Raw genomic sequence first — 20,180 nt, 5'->3', positions numbered from 1 at the left:
AAATGGAGACGTTACTATTATTGACCATATTCACAAATATAATTAATTCTGTATACATAAATATTTTGTATAAATTTTAAATTGTTTAACGAAGTTGTGTTTCCAGTGCTTTTTAGTGTAGCCAGTAATTACATATGTTTTACAAATTTTGAAAGTCTGTCAATCCATTTAAAATATATGAAGGCCAGTGTTCCCGCTAATGTTTTCTATCTTCAGGTGGATTGAATTTTCTTTTGGGCGGATTGAAATTTCTTATGTGCAGCATCAATATTGAGGGTGTATGTGGATACGTACCACCAATACAAACAAATAAAACAGTCCATAGATGGGGATGGGCCCCAGCTGGGGACTTGGCCAGGCTTTATTTTTAAATAAAGTAAAATATTACATCCAACAAAAAAAGGTTTCAGCATGGCAGGAGTGGGGGACCTTTTTTTGGTTTGGGGGGGCCACTGAGTTTATATGAAGGAGGCAGTTATGACTCGAGGCATGGGATTGGGGTACAGGATTTTGGATTGTGACCTAGGGCAGGGGATTACAATGCAGGTGTTTTATTGTGACTTAGGGCAGGAGGGGGTTGTGACCATAGTTCCCACTAAGGTACGTGTACACAAATTTTTTTGCTTGCCTACCTTGCAGAGTGTTGCTGCAGGCAGTTGCTCTGGACTGGGGGCCACTCGGGGGTCTAGTTGAGGCAGTGTGGGAGATAGATAGAGATGTAAGGGACTAGTTGACTATTAAGCATAGGATTAACAGATAATCGACTAGTCACACAACGAGTTACTTCCCCTCGTTGCTGCCTCTCTCAGTCCTGGGGGAGCCACCGAGCACTGTCTCCGCGGAAGTCAGGGGAAGCAGAGACGTCCTTATTGCTGCATCTCTCTGTTTGAAATGTACAGGAGCCTCCTGCAGCTATTGTACATTTCAAAGGGAGAAGTGCATCAGTTGGGACCTCACTTCAAAGGAGTACACTGATGGGATAGTCCATAAGGGGGAGCACTAGCTAATTGAGTAGTTGATGGAAATTTCAACTACTTGATTACTTGATTAATGGAAATTTAACATCCTGAGAGGGGTGGCTGAGGCTGCATAGCTGCTGGAGCCTGGGGTCTGGGGCCGGGGCCTGCTCTGGTGGCTGGGGCCTGTCCTGAGGTGAGCTCGGGGACAGGGGTTAGGTGCCGCGGCCTGCGGTCCACTGCGGGGTGGGGCTAGGTTGGGGAGCTGGCTCCGGTGGACAGGGGCTACTTGGGGAGGGGAAGGGAGAGGGCTGGGACCTGCACAGAGGGCCCACTTGGGAGGCTGGGGCCAGTCAGAGAGCAGCTTAGGGGGCCATGGCCACTCCGGCAGCTGGGGCTGTGTGGGCGGTGGGTTGTGGCTTCTCGACTACTCCCTGGACTGGCTTCATGGCAGCTGTTGAAAGCTGGAGCCAGGCTGTGGTTCAGCTGTTCCAGGGGCTAGGGTCCCCTACTCCTCCGTTTTGCCCATCCTGCACCTCTCTTTTGCTCCTTAGAGCCCCCTGGTGACCACCCCTCTTCCCCACCCCCAGTACCTCACTCCCTGCAAACCCTGGGTGCTGGCAGCAGCTTCCCTCTGCCCGATGTGGAGACTTACAGCCAGCCCCATGAGGAGCAGCCTGGGGCAGTCCCTGCCCTGTACACAGGCTGCCTAGGGATCAGTGCTCTGGCGGGGGCATGTCTCACCTTCTCCCCAAGAGGTTGGGAGGAGCACTACCTGGGAGTTTCTTGGGGAGCAGCACCACTGGTGGGTGCCACAGTGGCACACATGTGAACAAGAACATTGTTGGTACTCAAAGACAAAATTCATTTCGCTCATGAATGGAAAATCTTAGAGGGAACACTGGTTGTGACCTAGGGCAGGGACTGGGATGTAGGAAGGGATACAGGAGTTTGGATTGCGACCAACGGCAGGATGGGGTGTCATCTGGTTCAGAGGATTGGGATGCAGAATCTGGGATGGAGTATGAGCTCTGGAGAGAAGCAGAGGATTTGGCTTAAGTGGGATAGGAAGTGGGAGTCGGGGGTGGGGGACAGAGGGTGGGAGACAGAGGGTGGGAGGGAGAGGATGGGGTGCCAGAGGCAAGCTCTGGCTGGGAGACTTATCAGTGAGACTCCAGAGCAGCAGTGCAGCACACTTCTCAGGAGTATGCTCCACCCTCCACACAGAGCCATGTGCTTTGTGTATTAGAGCCTGAGGCAGAGCTTCACTTGCCAATGGGATTGTGCTGGGGGTGGGAGCAGCTGTGAAGCAACACTCCCCGCACCTCTTTGGGATCACAGGTTGTGGAAAAACAAATGGCCCTACAGCCACTTTTCTAAATGGCATGCATGAATGTGGCAAGCAGGGGAATCTGCCTACAGACTCCCTGCTGTGTCTGTGGGCTGGATTTTTTTTCCAAGGCCTGATGTAGCATCAGCACAGACTCTGCTGCAGTGGGAATGGGGGGAGGGAGGAGGAGAAGGGCTAGGCTCGAGCTTCAAAAGAGCCATATCTGGCTCCTTAGTGAGCCTTATTTGGCTTGCAAGCCATAGATTGCTAAGCCCTGGTATAGTTTCTCTGGGGAATGTTTAGGATCTATGCTATACAAGAACAGAAAGAAATAGAGACATACTGAATCAGTGCTCCTAGTTTGGAACTTTCACCTTGTGTCTGTCACCAAATCAAAGAGTAGAAGCCCCAGAACAAATTAATAGGGTGTTCAGGGTATATAGGCAGATGCATGTTTTGAAGAGCTTGCAAATAAGTTTCATACTACTAGTCTCACACCTTGTACTTGCTACTTCTGACTCCATTAAGAGCCAGAATTCTATCACATAGCAAAGTTCTGGCCTTAATGCAATGCAGTATACCATTTATTAATTAGTAACGATTTTTTAAAAAATCCTGTTAAGACCAGAATTTTAGATAGTGGCAACACTCCTCTACATCTTTGTCTCTCTCTTGCACAGGCAGCAATCCCAATCTCCCCTCACCTTTGACTCCCTCTCCCCCCAGCCAATTACTCACTCCTTCCTCCGCTCCCCAAAACCCTACAACTCTTCTTGCAGCCACTTATGCCGTCCTTCCCGCCTCTTCATTTCCCCTCCTTACTAGGGATGTAATAGTATAGTCGATGGACCGATAAGCAAGAGCGAGGACTACACGCATAATTTCCCCCTCTCTCCCCTGCTGCCAGTAAATTTTTTAGGAGGCTGGCCAGCAGCTCAGCTCAGTCCTGGCTTGCACTGGGTCCTGGACCTACCCCCGCTGTAGCTCTGCATTTAAAGAGTATTAGGCACAGGGTGGGCAGGCAGCCAGGCTCAGTTCTGAGTCGGTCCAGGAGCTCAGACCCTTCTCCTCCCGACAGGGGCTTCCTGGGGACTATAGAATAGTCAACTGCCCGATAAGAATTCATGAGGCTAATTGACTATTCAGTTAACCGATATTTAACATTCTTACACCCTACCTGCTCTCTGAGCTCCTCCTTTGGAAACAGGCAGCTGGATTTCAAGCTACTCAGATGGCCCCTACCCCCACCAGTCAGCTGAGCTCCCTGCCTGAGCGGGAACTTTGAGCCTCTGAGTGGGACACATTAAAGGGCTGCGTGTGGATGCATGTATTCAATTAATGTGTTATAACATACTTTATATACAAATACAGAAATTCACAGAATGATTTAACATATCTAACTCAGACTCTATTTGTGCCAAAAGTCTGAGTAACAACTTAATTAACCCTCCTCTGCCAAAACCCACTCTAAAACCCATTTATTACCTTCTATTACTAACTGAATGTTCAAAGCTTCAGTTTCTCTATCTGTTTGTTTTAGGTATCTGGACTGGCACTTCGTATCTGAATGCCATCAACTTATTTGCATTATTTTTACTTAATTTAGAATGTAAGCTCTTGAGCTTAAGACTAGTATTTCATATTGAACATAAGCATTTCATATTAAAATAATAAAAAGTTCTGAGTACTACATGGCTACAAAGTAGGATATAATCTTAACTTACTGTATTACTATATTTAAAATTCAGTATTTTAACTGAATTGATCTAGATACCTACTGTGTTTTATAAAAAGCAATAGAGAGAAAGATGTAGGTATGTGAAATGTAACATAGTTTTTCTGCTAAATGTTTGAGAATTACCGTATTTCCCATATTACTGACAGCACTTTGTATATTTTTTATGTGTTTTCATTTTCAAGTAACAGAGTTTCTGTGGACATTAGTCTGATGTCATTAGCAGGGCTCGACAATCTATTGAATCTACTTGCCCGTGGCGAGTAGATTTCAGCCCGGTGCCCCATTTATCGGCGGCGCGCGCATGCACAATGCAGCTCTTCCGCATGTGCGGGGCTGGTGAGTGGCTTTTGCTGCGGTTCGTCAAGCCCTGGTCATAAGTATGGGCAGAACTTGCTTAATTCTCTACAAAGTACATCGTACATTTGTACTGGCTCCCTCCTTCCTCATCCCCTGTGCTGCCGCCTCTGTGGGAGGTAATGGGAAGGAACCGGCAGCTCCATGGGAGTGTACTGATTGTTTCTGTCTCTCCCATTCCCTATGCATTGCTGCCTCTAATATAGCAGTATGGGGAGGAGGGAGGGGGAAGTACTGCATGTAACTCAGAGGGTTAACCAATGAGCACAGGCTCATTGGTTAACTGTGTATTTGGGTACATGTTCACATCCCTAGTTTATACTGTACAATAGGGCACTGAAGACTTTTGGACACCTACAATTTATTTCATTATAGTTCTATATTCACTCACTTTGTTTAAATTGGTATGACTTTCTATAAAAATGGAGGAGGGAGGATTAAGGAATCCTTGAGAACGCTGGAGTTGTAAATAGACAAAATATACCAGTTGAGAAATTACCGTCTTTGATATAGATGCATCAGAGACAGCTGTGGGCGTGTGTGCAAGTGGGAGCAGGTGCTTCCGGGAAGCCACCTGACCCCTGTGCTGCTGCCTTTGATACAAAGGCAGCAGTGTAGGGGGCAGGCAGAAAGTGGGCAGGCTCCCCGGGGTATACTATGTCCTGCCTGCCTCCCACACTGCTGCCTTTGAAAATAATCTTTTACAAATAAATTGTCTTTATTATATTTTACCATATTTGCTGCTTACTGGCACTAGTAGTATATAAGGGCTATTTCTCCCAATCTAACTAATTTGCCAGTCTTATTAATTTAATTCTGTAGTGAAATAAAAATGTTCAATTTTTGACATGACTGTTTAACGAATCAACAGTGTGATGATATATGCATTTGGCTGTGACTTCCTTGCAGCATTAATCATGTGACAGGAAGAGAGCTCTTACATAAATATAAATCTTTAATAGCAAAAGGAGCCCAGAAAAATAATGGCCAAGTGTATTCCTTCTTCCACCCTATGTCCTGGTTTTAATAGCCCCCCCCCTTTTTTTTTAAATCAAAATGTGCAATACAATTGATTTCTTCTTAGTTAACATCATTATACTTGAAAGCTGAATGAACAACTCTGTTAGGGTCACCTTATTGTTACAGGAGTATTACAAATTCCCAGAAGACACTGAACAAACCTTAATTTTTAGAGTATGCAATTATTTTCAAGTGCTGATAGTACAAGAAGGCATTCTTTGGATTCACTAACTTTGTGTTGTAAGGGAAATTGAGGAGGAAGCTGAACTTTATGATTTTTGGTTTTTTAATAGCAAACACATACAGTGACACCAGTTACGGGGACTGTGAATGCCATAGAAATTGAAGCTTTTAAGAGACAGCAAGCACTTACTCCGTCAGGTATGTTCTTTTTACATAATATAATTTTATTTCAAAGGAAAACAGAAGTCCCACTATTGCATAATTATTGAAATGTAGCTTTGCCTCACTTTGGCAATTGTCGGAACTTTTGTCTGAACTTTTGGCAATTGTCAGCCCTTATATATTTGTTGTGAGTGCTGTGGGGCAGTGTGTTTCGCTCACAACAAATGGGGCCTGGATTTGACAAGTGTAGAAATATTAACAAGTCTGTTATTTGGCTGAAGATAGTGAAGGTGGTCAGATTGAAATATAAAGGAGCTCTGCTCTAAGAGCAAATTCCTCATGAATGATACACGTGTAGGAGAGTTGTAGCTTTCTAAGCTGATGTTGAAATTGTATGGTAGTTTTGCTTTGTAAACTGAACCCATTCCATTGTACCATATCATAAATGGAATTTGACTATCACAGATTCGTCTAAAAGACCACGAATTGAAGTGAGCCGTCATGGGATGGTTTTTCAGCATCCAGGTGTGGCTTCAGGAGTTCCTCTACAACAACTAATGCCAACGGCACAAGGTACTATTGCCACATGCCAATAGCAAATTAAATTAACAGAAGATGTAGGTGATGGGACTAGAAACTTAGGCTCCTAATCTTCTAAGGTTCTAATTCCACCACAGACTTCTCTCTGTAAATTAATTCTTGGTATACAATGCCTGGTTTGTTTAAAGAGCTGAGTAGTGGACTCCAGTGATGCATGTGGGCATAGGAGTAAGTCACAGGTGCTGATGCAAAATGCTTAGCTTCGGTGCTCTGTATCTAAACCAAAGGTTTGTGAAAAAAGGTAGCTCCTACTTTGCAACGTATGTGACAAATGTTATTTTCACTGATAGTTATTTTTGATTTAAGTGTATTAATGTACAGCATCCTCAGTGTATAACATTCAGTGAGTTTTGACCCCTTTCTAACTCATTAATAGTTGAAACACAAATTAGGAAATCCAGCAGACAGCATAATAAAGGTAATGCTTTTTATTATAACTGATTCTTATTACAAAATTGCTAGCTGCGTTCCTTTGCATGATAGGTTGTTTATTGTAATGGTGATTTATTCTTCTCATTGTGATGTGGTATTTTCTAAGTGATCGTATCATATCACCAAGTAAGTAGTCAACACATTTTGACTTATCTGACTATGTGTTGGTTAAAATAATCAAGAACATTGACCCTTAACATTCATCTGTGCTTCATTTCCTCTTGCTTTGCAGGTGGCATGCCTCCAACTCCTCAAGCAGTACAGCTCACTGGACAGAAACAAAGCCAGCAACAGTACGACCCCTCCAAAGGTCCTCCTGTGCAGAATGCAGCAAGTTTACACACTCCTCCACCTCAGCTGCCGGGCAGGTTGCAACCTGCCAATGTTCCCATAACATCTCTCCCAGCTGCATTGCAGCTTTCACAGCAACAGCCACAAATAGTAGAGTCTTCAGCACAGCCCCAGATTCAGGTGAAGACCCCACCCCAAAGTGTACCCATCACTTCTGCTCCACATAGTCAGCTCCCGACATCACTTCAACAGCAGGTGCAGCCAGCACTCCACATACAAGGGCAGACACCAGCACAAGTGTCCCAGCCGCAAGCTGCAATTCAGCAACAGGTATATAGATAGAAATGTTTGTGTGTAAAGTTCGTCTAATGTGAAAAGCCCACTCTAAAACAACATTGTCATAATTACTGGGAGTAAGAGAGAAGTCTGTTTTTATAGATATGTGAAAGGTGTTAAATGGCTGAAATTCTGAAACACGGTGGAGTAAAACAGCAAATTCCTGCCTGGTAAAGCTTTTTAAGTGTAATACTTTTGGTGGATTAAAGTTAGCTCAGTATTTGGCCAATGTATTCTACTGTAATCAGCATTAGGTAGTATTGAATTGTAAAATTCCTTATCTCTCCATCTAACAAGTCTGTTTCCTGGGCAGACTGTGACGCTGACGCGACCATCTGCAGATGCAGCCCAGACTTCTCAGCGTCTTACAGCGAATTCATTACCACCTACATCCTCTGCTCCACCAGCAACTCTCTCAGGCTCAGCACCTCTTCCTTCGTATCCATTACAGACAAATCGAACCTCTCCAGTAACTAAATCACTGTCTCCTATTGCATCAAAACCCCCAGGCTTAGCTGTAACTACAACACCTAAAACAGAAAGTCCAGCTCAGAATGCAGCAGTGTTACCACAGGATAGCTCTCAAGACAAGCTTGCTGAGCAAGTAAAATTGGTAAGATGTATTTTCTTTCAGAACCTAAAGACCACTAACATGCAGAAGGGTACATCGCTGAGCTGTTAATACACACAAAAGAGCTCTAATTTTTATTTCTTCCATTGTTTGGTTTTTATAATTTGTGCTCTTTCAAAGAAGCTAAAGATAAAACTGCTAACGAAGGCAGTTTCCTTTGCTAAATGTAATTTTCTTTGTATTTCTATCATATTGATCACATCTGATCACTCTAGATGTACTGCTGTGGTAAGAACATTTCCAGGTCATTTTGTGTCTTTAACAGGTTCACTGTAGACTCCTACTAGCTAAGGAACTTCTGTGGTGGAGGAGTCTTATCCTTTATTATATTTTCTTTAGTAGCTCTTATTTCAGGGGGGAAAAAAAAGATAGTTCAGTGTCTTTTCCGTATGTCCATATAAAAGCCTGGCAATCAATTTGTCTTTTTCGTTATAGAAAGCATTGAGAATAGAACTTGAAATCTATTGTTTCAATTGAATCATATTTAGTCTGTTAATTTTGCCACTTTGATACAATTTTGTTTCCTATAGTATAGCATTAGGTTTAAATTTCAAATTAGTTTATGATGGTGGGTCACAGCTGTGAGCAAACAGACATCTGTCATTGAAATGTATTTGTTCATGACATATTTATGGAGGGTTTTTTTTGTTTGTTTGTTTTTTGTTTTTTGTAGGAAAATCAAATCCATCAACGAATAGCAGAATTGAGGAAGGAAGGCTTGTGGTCTCTGAGGCGATTGCCCAAACTTCAGGAGGCCCCAAGATCCAAATCTCACTGGGATTATCTGCTAGAAGAAATGCAATGGATGGCAACTGATTTTGCTCAAGAGAGAAGGTGGAAGATGGCTACTGCTAAAAAGGTATTTTGGAAATACATTTTTGAAGAGAAATAACTGGTCTTGCGGTCAGCCATCTTTCTAACAAGGGTTTTGGCACAGGTATTTTGTCTACATATAGTAAAATCCTTATATTTTTAGATGGAAGGGAGCAACAGGAGTGCAAAGTACAAGTTGGATCTCTCTGGTCCAGCACCCTTGTGTCCCCTGCCATTGGACTCTAGGGATACTGCCTCTCCCCGTGGCTGGCTCCGCTCCAACGCCATTGCCACTGAGATCCAGCCCATAGGCTACAGGCTGGGCTCGGCATGCTGCTGCTAGCTGGCGGGAGCTCTCTGGTGCCTGAGCTCCACAGCTGTTGCTGCCCCTCTTCTGCTCTGCCTGTCTGAGGCTTCTTGGGAACAGAGCTCTGCAGCTACTCTGCTTCTGTCCCACCCAAGGCTTCCCAGAGACTAGGCTCTGTGGCTGCATCCTGCCAGGGCTCTGTGGCTGCCCCGCTGCCACCGAACTGGGATGGGGTTCCACGGGGACAGCGCTTACTGGTCCCACTACTGTCCCACCTGGACAGAGTTTCCTGAGACCAGGCTCCACAGTTTCCCCACTGCTGCTATGCCAGGATGGGGCTCTGCAGGAACGGGCCTCACTGGTCCCACTTCTGCCCTGCCTGGCCAGCGCTCTGTGGGGACGGGGCTAACTGGTCTGATGGGGCTGTCTCCACAGAACTCCCTGACTGGCTTGCATTCCTGGCTGTTGGGGCTCCCTGGTCCAGCAACATCTGTGATTATGCTGGATCACGGATGTTTCTGGACCAGAGTGTCCCAGATTTAAGAGATTCAAACTGTATTGGCATTTCCTCATAATCAGTGGTCTCCAACCTTTTTAACCTCAAGATCACTTTTTCAGTGTAAGTGCAAATATCCTTGCCCGTCTTCCTTCCCCCACCTTCTGAGAGGCCTTGCCCCTGCTCCACCTCTTCTCCAAGGCCTCACCTTGCTAAACAACATCCTGCTTACTCCCCAAATCTCATTCACCAGGCTGGGATATGGGTTGGGGTGCAGGTTCTGATCTTTAGCCAAGGGGTTTGGAGTGTGGGAGGGGACACCCTGAATGTAGGAAGGCGGGGTGGTTCTGGAGTGGCCATGGGGATAGGGCATTTGCCTGGGGAGCGTAGGGTTGGGGGCATGAGTCCCTCTTCCCCTCTCCCACCCCCACACTCTGGGTGTGGCTGGGCAGCCCACACATGCTGCCCCAGGGCTGGAGCTGGCTCCCGCATTAGGAAAGCATGATAAGACCTGCTGAAGTTAGGGAGGTGGTGTGGGTTCTGGACTGGCCTTGGGCAGTGTTTCTCAGCTAGTGGTATGAGTACCCTCAGGGGTACCTGAGAGAAGTGTAGCGGGTACGTTAACACAGCTGAAAATTGGAGGAAACTGAATTTTTGTTTTGAGTTTTGCAATGCTTTATTATTTTTGTACTTTTTACATCCAAAAATGTCATCGCCCATCCGGCTACGCTTAAGTTGTTTGAACAATGGCAGAAAATTTTTTGTGTGTTTCTGAAAACTGTAGGTACTGGGGGCACTTATAATTTTTTTTTCTTTTTTTGAAAAAGAGACACTGTATTAAAAAAGGTTGAGAAACACTGGCCTAGGGCGAGTTTCTGACAGATCTGACAGAAACCGCTCAGGTCAGCCACTCTCACAGCCAGGCCGCTGTGAGCCACGTACGTGCTCACGGCCTGTGCCTTTCTGCTCACGGCCTGCGCCTTTCTGCTCACAGCCCCCAGTGCACTGCATCATATCCTGCAAGTGCAGGCCAGATCATACACAGCATTCCAGCCTGTACGTGCTAGCAGCTGGCTGCTAAATGCAGGCAGCAGCTCCAGGACCTGGGCATAAGAAAGCAGGGGGAGGGGGAGAGATGCCTGGCTCTGGAGAAGGGAAGGGGCACCCACCCACTCTGGGAGCAACCAGACAGCCAACACAGAATAAGGGACCCATTTAAGGTAAGAGGCTGAGGTGGGTTCTGGAGTGAATTAGTGAATAGGTCATTTGCCTGAGGAGCGCAGGGTGATGGGTTCAAGTTCCTCTGACCCTGCGAGCAGCTGGACAGCCAACACAAGCTTTGGAAAGCAGGATAAGGGACCTGCTGAAGGTAGGGAGGTGGAGTGGGAACACCAGTGAACTCAGGGATAGGGCATCAGTTTCTAGAACACAAGATAGTGATCTCGATCCCACTCACGCAGTCTCAGGGACTCCCACATTAGGAAAGCTGGATAAGGGACCCTCTGAAGGCAGGGAGTTGGGGTGGGTTCTTGAGTGGCCTACAGGATTGGGCATTTGCCTGGGGAGGGCAGGGTTGTGGATGCAAGTCCTACCCACCCTGAGTGTGACCAGACAATTGCTCTAGGGATGGAGCAGTGGAGCTAAGGCAGGCTTATTTCTGCTTTGGCCCTTCACCACTCCTGGAAGCAGCTGGCATGTACATCAATGGCTCCATGGCACCATGTGCTGCCCCATATCTACAAGCACCAGCCCCACAGCTTCCACTGGCCATTGTTCTGTATTACTGATCAATGGGAGCAGCAGGAGTGGTGTCTGCAGGCAAGGATAGCATGTGTAGACCCCCTGCTCTGCAGGGGGTGGGCTGCAGGGATATGCTGGCCGCCTCCAGGAGCACAATTACCACAGGGATAATTACTCCAGACGTGACAGGTTCAGCATTTTGGAACTCACTACTCAAATTAAATTTAAGCATAAGACTTAAAGTTATGAAGTGCACAGACCAGTCACAAACCGAAACTAACCCACTTTGCAAGCAGTAAAAGTAGTAACAACCCCCATGTACATGTTGAGGCAGGAGATGAGAAGGAAGGACAATGTGTGTTTGTGAGAATGACAGACACACATTCTGTGTGAGAGTTACTGTATATTCCGGCGTATAAGACGACCTCTGAAGTTAAAAATCATCCCCCAAAAATCGGGGGTCGTCTTGTATGCCGGATGCCCCGCCGCCGGAGCCCCTCCACGGCTTTGAAAGCCTCGGGGGAAGCCGGCGGCGGGGCATCCCAGGCGCGCATGGGCTGCCCCCCCGCCGGAGCCCCTCCGCGGCTTTGAAAGCCTCGGGGGAAGCCGGCGGCGGGGCATCCCAGGCGCGCATGGGCTGCCCCCCCGCCGGAGCCCCTCCGCGGCTTTGAAAGCCTCGGGGGAAGCCGGCGGCGGGGCATCCCAGGCGCGCATGGGCTGCCCCCCCGCCGGAGCCCCTCCGCGGCTTTGAAAGCCTCGGGGGAAGCCGGCGGCGGGGCATCCCAGGCGCTCATGGGCTGCCCATGCGCGCCTGGGATGCCCCGCCGCCGGCTTCCCCCGAGGCTTTCAAAGCCGCGGAGGGGCTCCGGCGGGGGGGGCAGCCCAGGCGCTCCTGGCAGCTTTGCTCCCGGTGCCTCTGGTCTGCTGGGGACCATCTCCAGCAGACCACGGACACCGGGAGCAAAGGAGGCGGAGGGGCGCTGGGGTATAAGATGAAACCCTATCTTTTAATTAAAAAGATAGGGGGTCGTCTTATACACCCAGTCGCCCTATACGCCGGAAAATACGGTACAGAGATTTGCATTGCCAAGCTTCCTCCATCCCCTTTTCTTTGTGTGGAGACAGAGTACAGAAGTGGAGGGATGAGGGACACCCTGACATCAGTTCCCCCATCTTCTCTCTCCCACATTTTGCACAGCAAGTAGGAGGCTCCCAGGGGCAGCTCTGAGGCAGAGGGGAGGAGCAGCATGACAGTAGGTGGACAGGCAGCTGAAGTGCCAGCCCTTGATAGCTTTGTGGCCATACCAGTCAGGATCACCTGTCAGAGGCTCCAAGATCTACCTTTATATCCCGATCTACTGGCTGGTGACCACTGCCCTAAATAAATGAACTTATTTTCAGAATTGATGAGCACCTAGCATCTTTAGAGGCAAATGCTGGGTTACTGGCATTTCTGAAAATCAGATGCTTATTTAAGTGCATCACTAAAAATTTAGGATCAATGTTAGGCAAATTTGGAAATTGTGGCCATAATGCCAGTATCTCAGCCAATCTCTCCCGTCCAAAAATAAATACTATCACTTTTATTACAAATAGATATACATGTTTTTTTGGAGGGGTGGGCAATATTTGTTCAGTTCTGAGCAACCCAATTTAGAGAAAATATAACATAAATTGAAGTAGTTCAGAGACAGGAAATGAAAATGAGGCATGGAGAGGTCCCCATATAGAAGTTTAAAAAAAAGGGATTGTGCACTTCTGTAGAAGTTAACTTTGGATATTCTCACTTGGTTTTAAAAAATCCTGTATACAGTAAAACTCCATTAGTCCGGCATCCAATGCTCCGGGACTTCTGATGGTCCGGCACCATCAGGAACCCGGAAGTGCTGGGGCAGCCGGACAGACTTCCCCCATTCAGCTGCTGCTGAAACTGACCAGCAGCTGAATCGGGGAAGCCGGGAGCAGAACAACTGGAGTGCTGCCGGGTTGGTTTGGTAGCGCTGCCCCTCGGGGCTGCGGGACCAACCCAGCAGGACCCCAGCTGCTCTGCCCCAGGGGTAGATCAGCGGCTGATTCCAGGAAGCCTGGGGCAGAGCTGCTCTGTCCCAGGCTTCCTGGAATCAGCCGCTGATCGGTTTCAGCAGCGGCTGACTTGGGGACCCCTGGGGCAGAGCAGCTGGGGTGCTGCCAGGTTGGTCCCGCAGCACCGAGGGGCGGCACTACGAGACCAACCCGGCAGCACCCCAGATGCTTTGCCCCAGGCGTCCGGATTCAGCCGCTGCTGAAACTGACCAGCAGCGTCAGTTTCACCAGCAGGCTGAATCCAGACGCCTGGGACAGAGCAGCTGGTGTCCTGCCGGGTTGGTCCCGCAGCCCCGAGGGGCAGCGCTACGGGACCAACCGGGCAGTACCCCAGCTGCTCTGTCCCAGGCGTCCCCAAGAGCAGCTGGAGTATTGCCGGGTTGGTGCCGTAGCACCGCCCCATGGTGCTGCGGGACCAACCCGGCAGCACCCCAGCAGCTCTATTGCAGGCATCCCCGATTCAGCTGCTGCTGAAACTGACCAGCAGCTGCTGAATCAGGGACTCCTGGGGCAGAGCCTGACTATCGTAAGGGGGGGCTATGAGGGGTCTGGGGTGGCATCCTCTCCCACCCCACTCCAGACCCCTCATAGCCCCCCCTTCTGATAGTCCGGCATATCTGATAATCCGGCACCCCCTGGGTCCTAAAGGTGCCGGATTATTGGAAGTTTACTGTATTTTGTTTTTCTTTAAAAAGGACTGTACCTGTTAATGCTTTAGTACATAAGCCACTAAGGGTGCATCTACACAGCACCCTAAACTCGAAATAAGATACTCTATTTTGAAATTCAATCAAAATAAGTGCACCAAAGCTGCAGAGCAGAACAGCTGGGGTGCTGCTGGGTTGGTCCCACAGTGCCATCCCTCATCCTCCTGCTCAGGGATAACTACTGCAGCCTGGGGGGAGACCGCTGTCCTTCCCTGTCCTTCCTTGCCGGAAACTCGCGGCGGCGCAGGGCTTCCCCAGCCTTCCTGCAAAACAGTGGAGGGTTCTCCCCTCGCTGCACCATTTCCCACCCAGCCCTGGATACCATGCAGGTCCGACAGACCCGTCATAGCCCCCCACCGGAGTACCTCCCTATATTCCAGCATATCCGATAATCTGGCACCACCTAGGTCCCAAAGGTGCCGGATTATTGGAAGTCTACTGTATTTTGGGATACTTCTGGTATCCCGAAATAGCCCTGCTGTGTGTGGGACTGTTTTATTGCTTTGTAGATTTCTGGGCACAGGCTAGATCGTGAGCTTTGGGGATTCTCTCTCACACACAATTCTACACAGCACTGAAACAGCTCAAGCCTTGTGAGCCTGAGATGGTTGGTTCAGGCCAGCCACAGGTTTTTCTTTGCAATATTAGTTGAAACCTCATTGTTTGGTAATAGGAAGAAACTTCCCGTAAAGGCAAGTTGTTCCATGATTGTCCATTGTGTAAATTCTTGAGTCTTCCTTTGAAGAATCTGGTGATACTGGCCTCTGTTGGGATCAAGATAGTTAAAGACTACTGTTTTAATTCAGTATGTCATTTCCTATTCTGTGTTTGAAACTGTTATGAATTCAGACCCCTTCTCATAAGCAGTATCCTAATACAGTGCACCACTTGATACTGTGTTCAAAAATTTTCAAGTATTCTAATGTCTTTGAAATACTTATTTCATAAAGAAATTCTAAAAATTGTCTTACAAATTATACAATTCACCCGGTCAGGACTTTTGCTTTAATAAAATAGACTTGAGGTAAATAAGGGTCTGTCTACACTACCCCGCTAGTTCGAACTGAGGAAATGAGGAGTAACGGTAGTTCGAACTAGGAAGCCTAGTTCGAACTACCTAGTTCGTGCCCCGTGTAGCCGCGCTGCACGGGGTTCGAACCAGTGGGGTTTTAAAAATGGCGACTCCCCGCTTATGCAAATGAAGCCCGGGAAATTCAAATCCCGGGCTTCATTTGCAAGTGCGGTATGCCTACATTACCCTCCTAGTTCGAACTAGGAGGGTAGTGTAGACATACCCTAAGATAGAAAAGTCCACAAGATACTATCTTTTTTTCTTTAATGTCAAACATATTATATAAATACTGAAGATTAATTAGATCATAAGTGCATTGAAACGATGCTACAGTTAACATCTGGGTGATGGGTAAAACATCTAATTTTAAGAAATGTGGTGATGTGTATTTTGAGGAAACTTCAAGTCAGCATATAATAATTTTTATTAGATGGTGAGAACTGTTGCTCGCCACCATGAGGAAAAGAAACTTAATGAAGAGAGAACAAGCAAAGAGGAACAAAACAAGTTAAGGCGCATTGCTGCTTCAATTGCTAGAGAAATAGAATACTTCTGGTCAAATATTGAACAGGTAAACTCTCTACTTCAAAAAAAATAAAAGTTTTTGTGATTACAAAATTGATTTCAAGTCTTTAAAATCTAAATGGTCTAATCACATTTTGGATACATTTTATATATTAGGTTGTTGAAATAAAACTGCAAATTGAATTTCAAGAGAAAAGGAAAAAAACATTGAATTTGAGAAAAAGTTCAAAAAAAGGTAATATTTCAGTTTATTAAAATTGGAGTATAAAATCAAAGCTCACTCTATTGTTTTTATTACTTGCATCCACTTTCTCAAGTATGTGGTTTCATCTTTTCGACAATAGAATCTAAATTGAGATTCATAGTATTTATTGTGTTTTACTATTAATCTTTGCATCCATGAGAAAAATCATGAAGATAAGCAATGAAATGTTAGCATAAGAAATATAGAGTTTGTTGAATGATTGTTGGATGTCTGTAATAATTTTCCAGGGAAAGATACAAGACCTGTAGAGGCTATTTCTTTGGAAAAAGAAAGTGATGTGGTAAGTCTCTTTTTTAACTTAGTCTCAGTTTTATTCTAAATTTTACTGCTTCCTATAGCATTTCATTTTTTCATCAATTTCAAACTTTAAAGCTACTTTTTTTTAGACTGATGCACAAACTGACAGTAAACAGATCTCTGGAAGTTTTTAATATTGAAGTTTTGGCCTATAAACTATTTGTCATAGTGGGGATGTGAGAAGAATATATTGTTAGGAACCATAAACTTTTGATATTGAATTTTCTGAACTTATGAGGATAATAATGGAAATACCTTCTTTTAAAAAGAGAGTTAATGTTTATCCAGGAACCTATAAGAGCTTTGGAAGGTCCATTCTAGTGTTTAAGATGAAAAAGATGTTTGGACATTTTAAAAGGGTGTATTATTTACCCAGTTGCATATATGGGCTCTGATCCTATAAAGTGATTTCTGCAGATGGACCTTTCTGCCTGCATAGAGTCCATTAATGTCAGAAGGATTTTACTCATATGGATGCTTTTGATTGTCTTTGGTTAACTTTTTGCTCTGGATAGCTAGTTTAAGGAGGAGCTGAAAGGAGATTTAGCATTCTGTGTTATCTGGTAATCAATATATTGGTTTTATATTCTGTGAATTTGAATATTTTGAATTATTTAATGCTAGGGTGCCTTGTTATCTGGAAGGAAAAGAAAGGCCAGCACATCCTTGACTGATGAAGAAGGTTAGTCACTTTTCAAAACTTTCTCTCCAATGGGTGGTGTACTTGTATTGTCATATATTTTTAAAAAATGAACACTAATTTTCAATCTGCCAATCCAGATGGCCTGTATTTTTCACAACATAATTGCCAGTCTCTTTCACTAAGATTAAATAGCAAAGTGAGGTGAGCGCTTCAATGAGGCTTTATTAATAAGATTTCACTATTGTTACATATTACAGGAAACCCTTGTCATTCATGGTAGATACATTCCTGACACTACCATGAATAACGAAATCTGCGAATACTGGGTGTGAGGGGGAAGCAGAGCAAGTACTCCATTTCCCCACAGCTCCTGCTGACTCCCACCTTGCAGCAGGACCCCTGAAGCTGCATCTTCCCCTTTAGCTGCCTCAGGTTGTGGGATCAATGCAGTTGTGGGAGGGAGTGCAGGACTATGGCAGGAAAGGGATCCACAAATATACAAAATTGCAAATAGGAGTTCCGTTAATTGCAAAAGTCTCCTGTAATTGCAAAAGTCTTCTCTTAAAGCACAAAGAAAAAGATAAATTAAAAATTTGTGGTGTTAACTTCTTCCTTCATCTCTGCTCCTTAAAAACAATCAGCTGAATTGAGCTTTAGTGTTCAGTTTTAAGAGCAAAATAGTATTGATAAAGAGACCTTTTTAGAAGCATGGATATTGATATTGCTAGAATTGAGGAATGGAAGAAAATCTTTTGTGGGTCAGTATATGTGATTATATTTGTCCCTCCTCCTCTTCCCCAACCTGCTTACTTGTTTTTTACACTTTTTCAGGGAGATTGCTATATTTGATCAGATTCGTGGTTCAGATAGTTTAGCATCCTGTTTTACAGCATAACAAGCAGCTGAAGAGGAAAAACTCCCACAGTTGGCAGTTATGGGATACTCTGTTCTCAGGGAAAGTTTTTTTTTTTTTTTTTTTTTATTAACACTCAATAGTTTATGGATGGCTTATGCCCTGAAACATGAAGGCTTTCATCCATTTCAAACTTCTTTTGCTAAAAAGAATGTCATTATTGTAATTCCAGATATTCCTGTTGTTCATATTAATATGTAATCCTTTTTGGAATCTTGCTACAGTTCTCAATGATATTTTGTACTAATGAGATTTAGAGATACCTAGTTAATAACTTACATAGCTTCCTGAACTGATAGGTGAGATCTTATGAACCTGTACACTTCACAAGAGCAGTGGTTTTCAAACTATGGATTGCAACCTGTACTGGGTTGCACAATGTCAGACACTGTGTCACCTTGCTGTAGAGTGACCGGGGAGACTAATGGGGGTGCTAAGGCAGGCTTCCTGCCTATCCTGACTCTGCTGCATCCTAGAAGTGGCCAGGAGCAGATCTGTCTCCTAGACCAGGGAGCCAGGGCTCTGTGTGCTGCCCCCACCCCAAGCACTGGCTCCACGCTCCTATTGGCCAATCCTTATCTAATGGGAGCTGAGGTCTGTGCCTGTGTGTGAAAGCAGTGTGCAGAGCTGCTTGTGTGCCTCCATTTAGGACCCAGACCTGGTGCTGGCTGCTTCTGGGCACAGCATGGTCCATGGTGCCAGGAGAGGCATAAAGCCTACCTTAGTATCCTCACTGCACTGCTGACCAAGAGCCACTGGAGGTAAACCCATACACCCAGACACGAGCACCGCCCTTTGCCCCAGCCCTGAAGTCCCTCCCACCCCACAGCTGCCTCCTTGCACCCCAGAACTCTTATTCCCCCCGATCTCCCTTAGAGCCCACACTCTAGTCAAAAGATATAATTATGTTGGGTTGTGAGCATCAACAGTTATGTTGGGTCATGAGAATTAAAAGTTTGAAAACCATTGCCCTATATCAGTTACAAAGGAATGGGGCTTATATGATCACTGTTCAAAATTCAGCAATGACACCAAGACAAGGCTAGCTTAATAAACCTGTCTCTTTTGCTAAACTCCACTGCGTCAGCCAATGCCTTTGACTTCGGAATAAGCTTCAAAGCAGATTTAAACTGACAGCTCTATTGTATGTACTGTCATACTCTGACATTTTTATAATTGTTTAACTTAGTTGCCTTTATAAATGTGTGTTTTGGTGTTAGCTGAAGATGAAGAGGAGACAATTGAAGAGCAAGAGGCTAAAGAAGGAAATATAAACCATCAAACTGAACTTTCTAACTTAGCCAAAGAAGGTAGGCATGTGAATTGCTTGTGGACACAGATTTGCAACATACTTGTGGGGTTTGGAGTAGTATGTGAAAATTTATATTTACACATATGGTAGCTAACAAATAAATGTTTCCTTTCCTGTTTGCATTCAACTTTCAAATCATATATAGTTTGTATTCCTGTTAGTATTGTTTTTTGATAGTGCACTAACACTTATCATTGTAGAATAGTGATAGAAATGTAGCCATGTTAGTCTGGTGTAGCTGAAACAAAAAACAGGACTATGTAGCACTTTAAAGACTAACAAGATGGTTTAATAGGTGATGAGCTTTTGTGGGTCAGACCCACTTCCTCAGATCAAATAGTGGAAGAAAATTGTCACAACCATATAATACCAAAGGATACAATTAAAAAAAATGAACACATATGAAAAGGACAAATCAAATTTCAGAACAGAACGGGGATGGGGGTGGGGGGAAGGTAAATGTTTTTGAGCTAATGATATTAGAAGTGATAATTGGGGAAGCTATCTTTGTAATGGGTAAGATAATTAGCGTCTTTATTCAAACTTGAGTGTAAAGTGTTAAATTTAAGCATGAATGACAGTTCAGAGGATTCTCTTTCAAGTGTAGTCTTAAAAGGCCTTTGCAGCAGGATGCAGGTAATCGAGTCGTTAAGACAATGTTCTTTCTGGTTGAAATGGCAAGAAACTGTTTTTTCTTTGTGATCCTGTCTGATATCTGTTTTGTGGACATTGATCTTTTTGCGAAGTGTCTGAGATGTTTGTCCAATGTACATAGGAGATGGACACTTTTGGCACATGATTGCATAAATTATATTTCTGGATGTGCAGGAATATGTGCTCTTGATCTTATAACTCACTTGGTTCAAAGCTTCAACTGCCCTTGATAGATAAGAGCCTTGAAAACACGAGAGCATTGGAGATCCAAAATAACATTGACTAAAGTGGAAGCACCTCCTACCAACTACTGTGATCACT

At 45.2% G+C, this 20,180-nt stretch overlaps 1 protein-coding gene across 11 annotated transcripts in view; it reads left to right on the top strand.

Moving 5' to 3' along the window:
- Positions 1 to 20,180, top strand: part of EP400 (E1A binding protein p400) — a 105,405-nt gene that overhangs the window by 9,352 nt on the left and 75,873 nt on the right. For 8 of the 11 annotated variants that reach the window (XM_075898397.2, XM_075898398.2, XM_075898396.2 and 5 more), the window contains 10 exons: positions 5,692 to 5,779; positions 6,209 to 6,316; positions 7,008 to 7,396; positions 7,716 to 8,015; positions 8,707 to 8,892; positions 15,681 to 15,821; positions 15,932 to 16,010; positions 16,268 to 16,320; positions 16,962 to 17,019; positions 19,114 to 19,203. In XM_075898397.2, the coding sequence (XP_075754512.1) occupies positions 5,692 to 5,779; positions 6,209 to 6,316; positions 7,008 to 7,396; positions 7,716 to 8,015; positions 8,707 to 8,892; positions 15,681 to 15,821; positions 15,932 to 16,010; positions 16,268 to 16,320; positions 16,962 to 17,019; positions 19,114 to 19,203 (1,492 nt within the window). The remainder of the gene's footprint in view (positions 1 to 5,691; positions 5,780 to 6,208; positions 6,317 to 7,007; positions 7,397 to 7,715; positions 8,016 to 8,706; positions 8,893 to 15,680; positions 15,822 to 15,931; positions 16,011 to 16,267; positions 16,321 to 16,961; positions 17,020 to 19,113; positions 19,204 to 20,180) is intronic. The other 3 variants (XM_089775213.1, XM_089775214.1, XM_089775212.1) reach the window with 1 other exon arrangement.

The sequence above is a fragment of the Pelodiscus sinensis genome, chromosome Z, assembly GCF_052426305.1.
Source record: "Pelodiscus sinensis isolate ZL-2025 chromosome Z, ASM5242630v1, whole genome shotgun sequence".
Classification (NCBI taxonomy): Eukaryota; Metazoa; Chordata; order Testudines; family Trionychidae; genus Pelodiscus; species Pelodiscus sinensis.
This window is presented reverse-complemented; position numbering and strand designations above follow the sequence as displayed.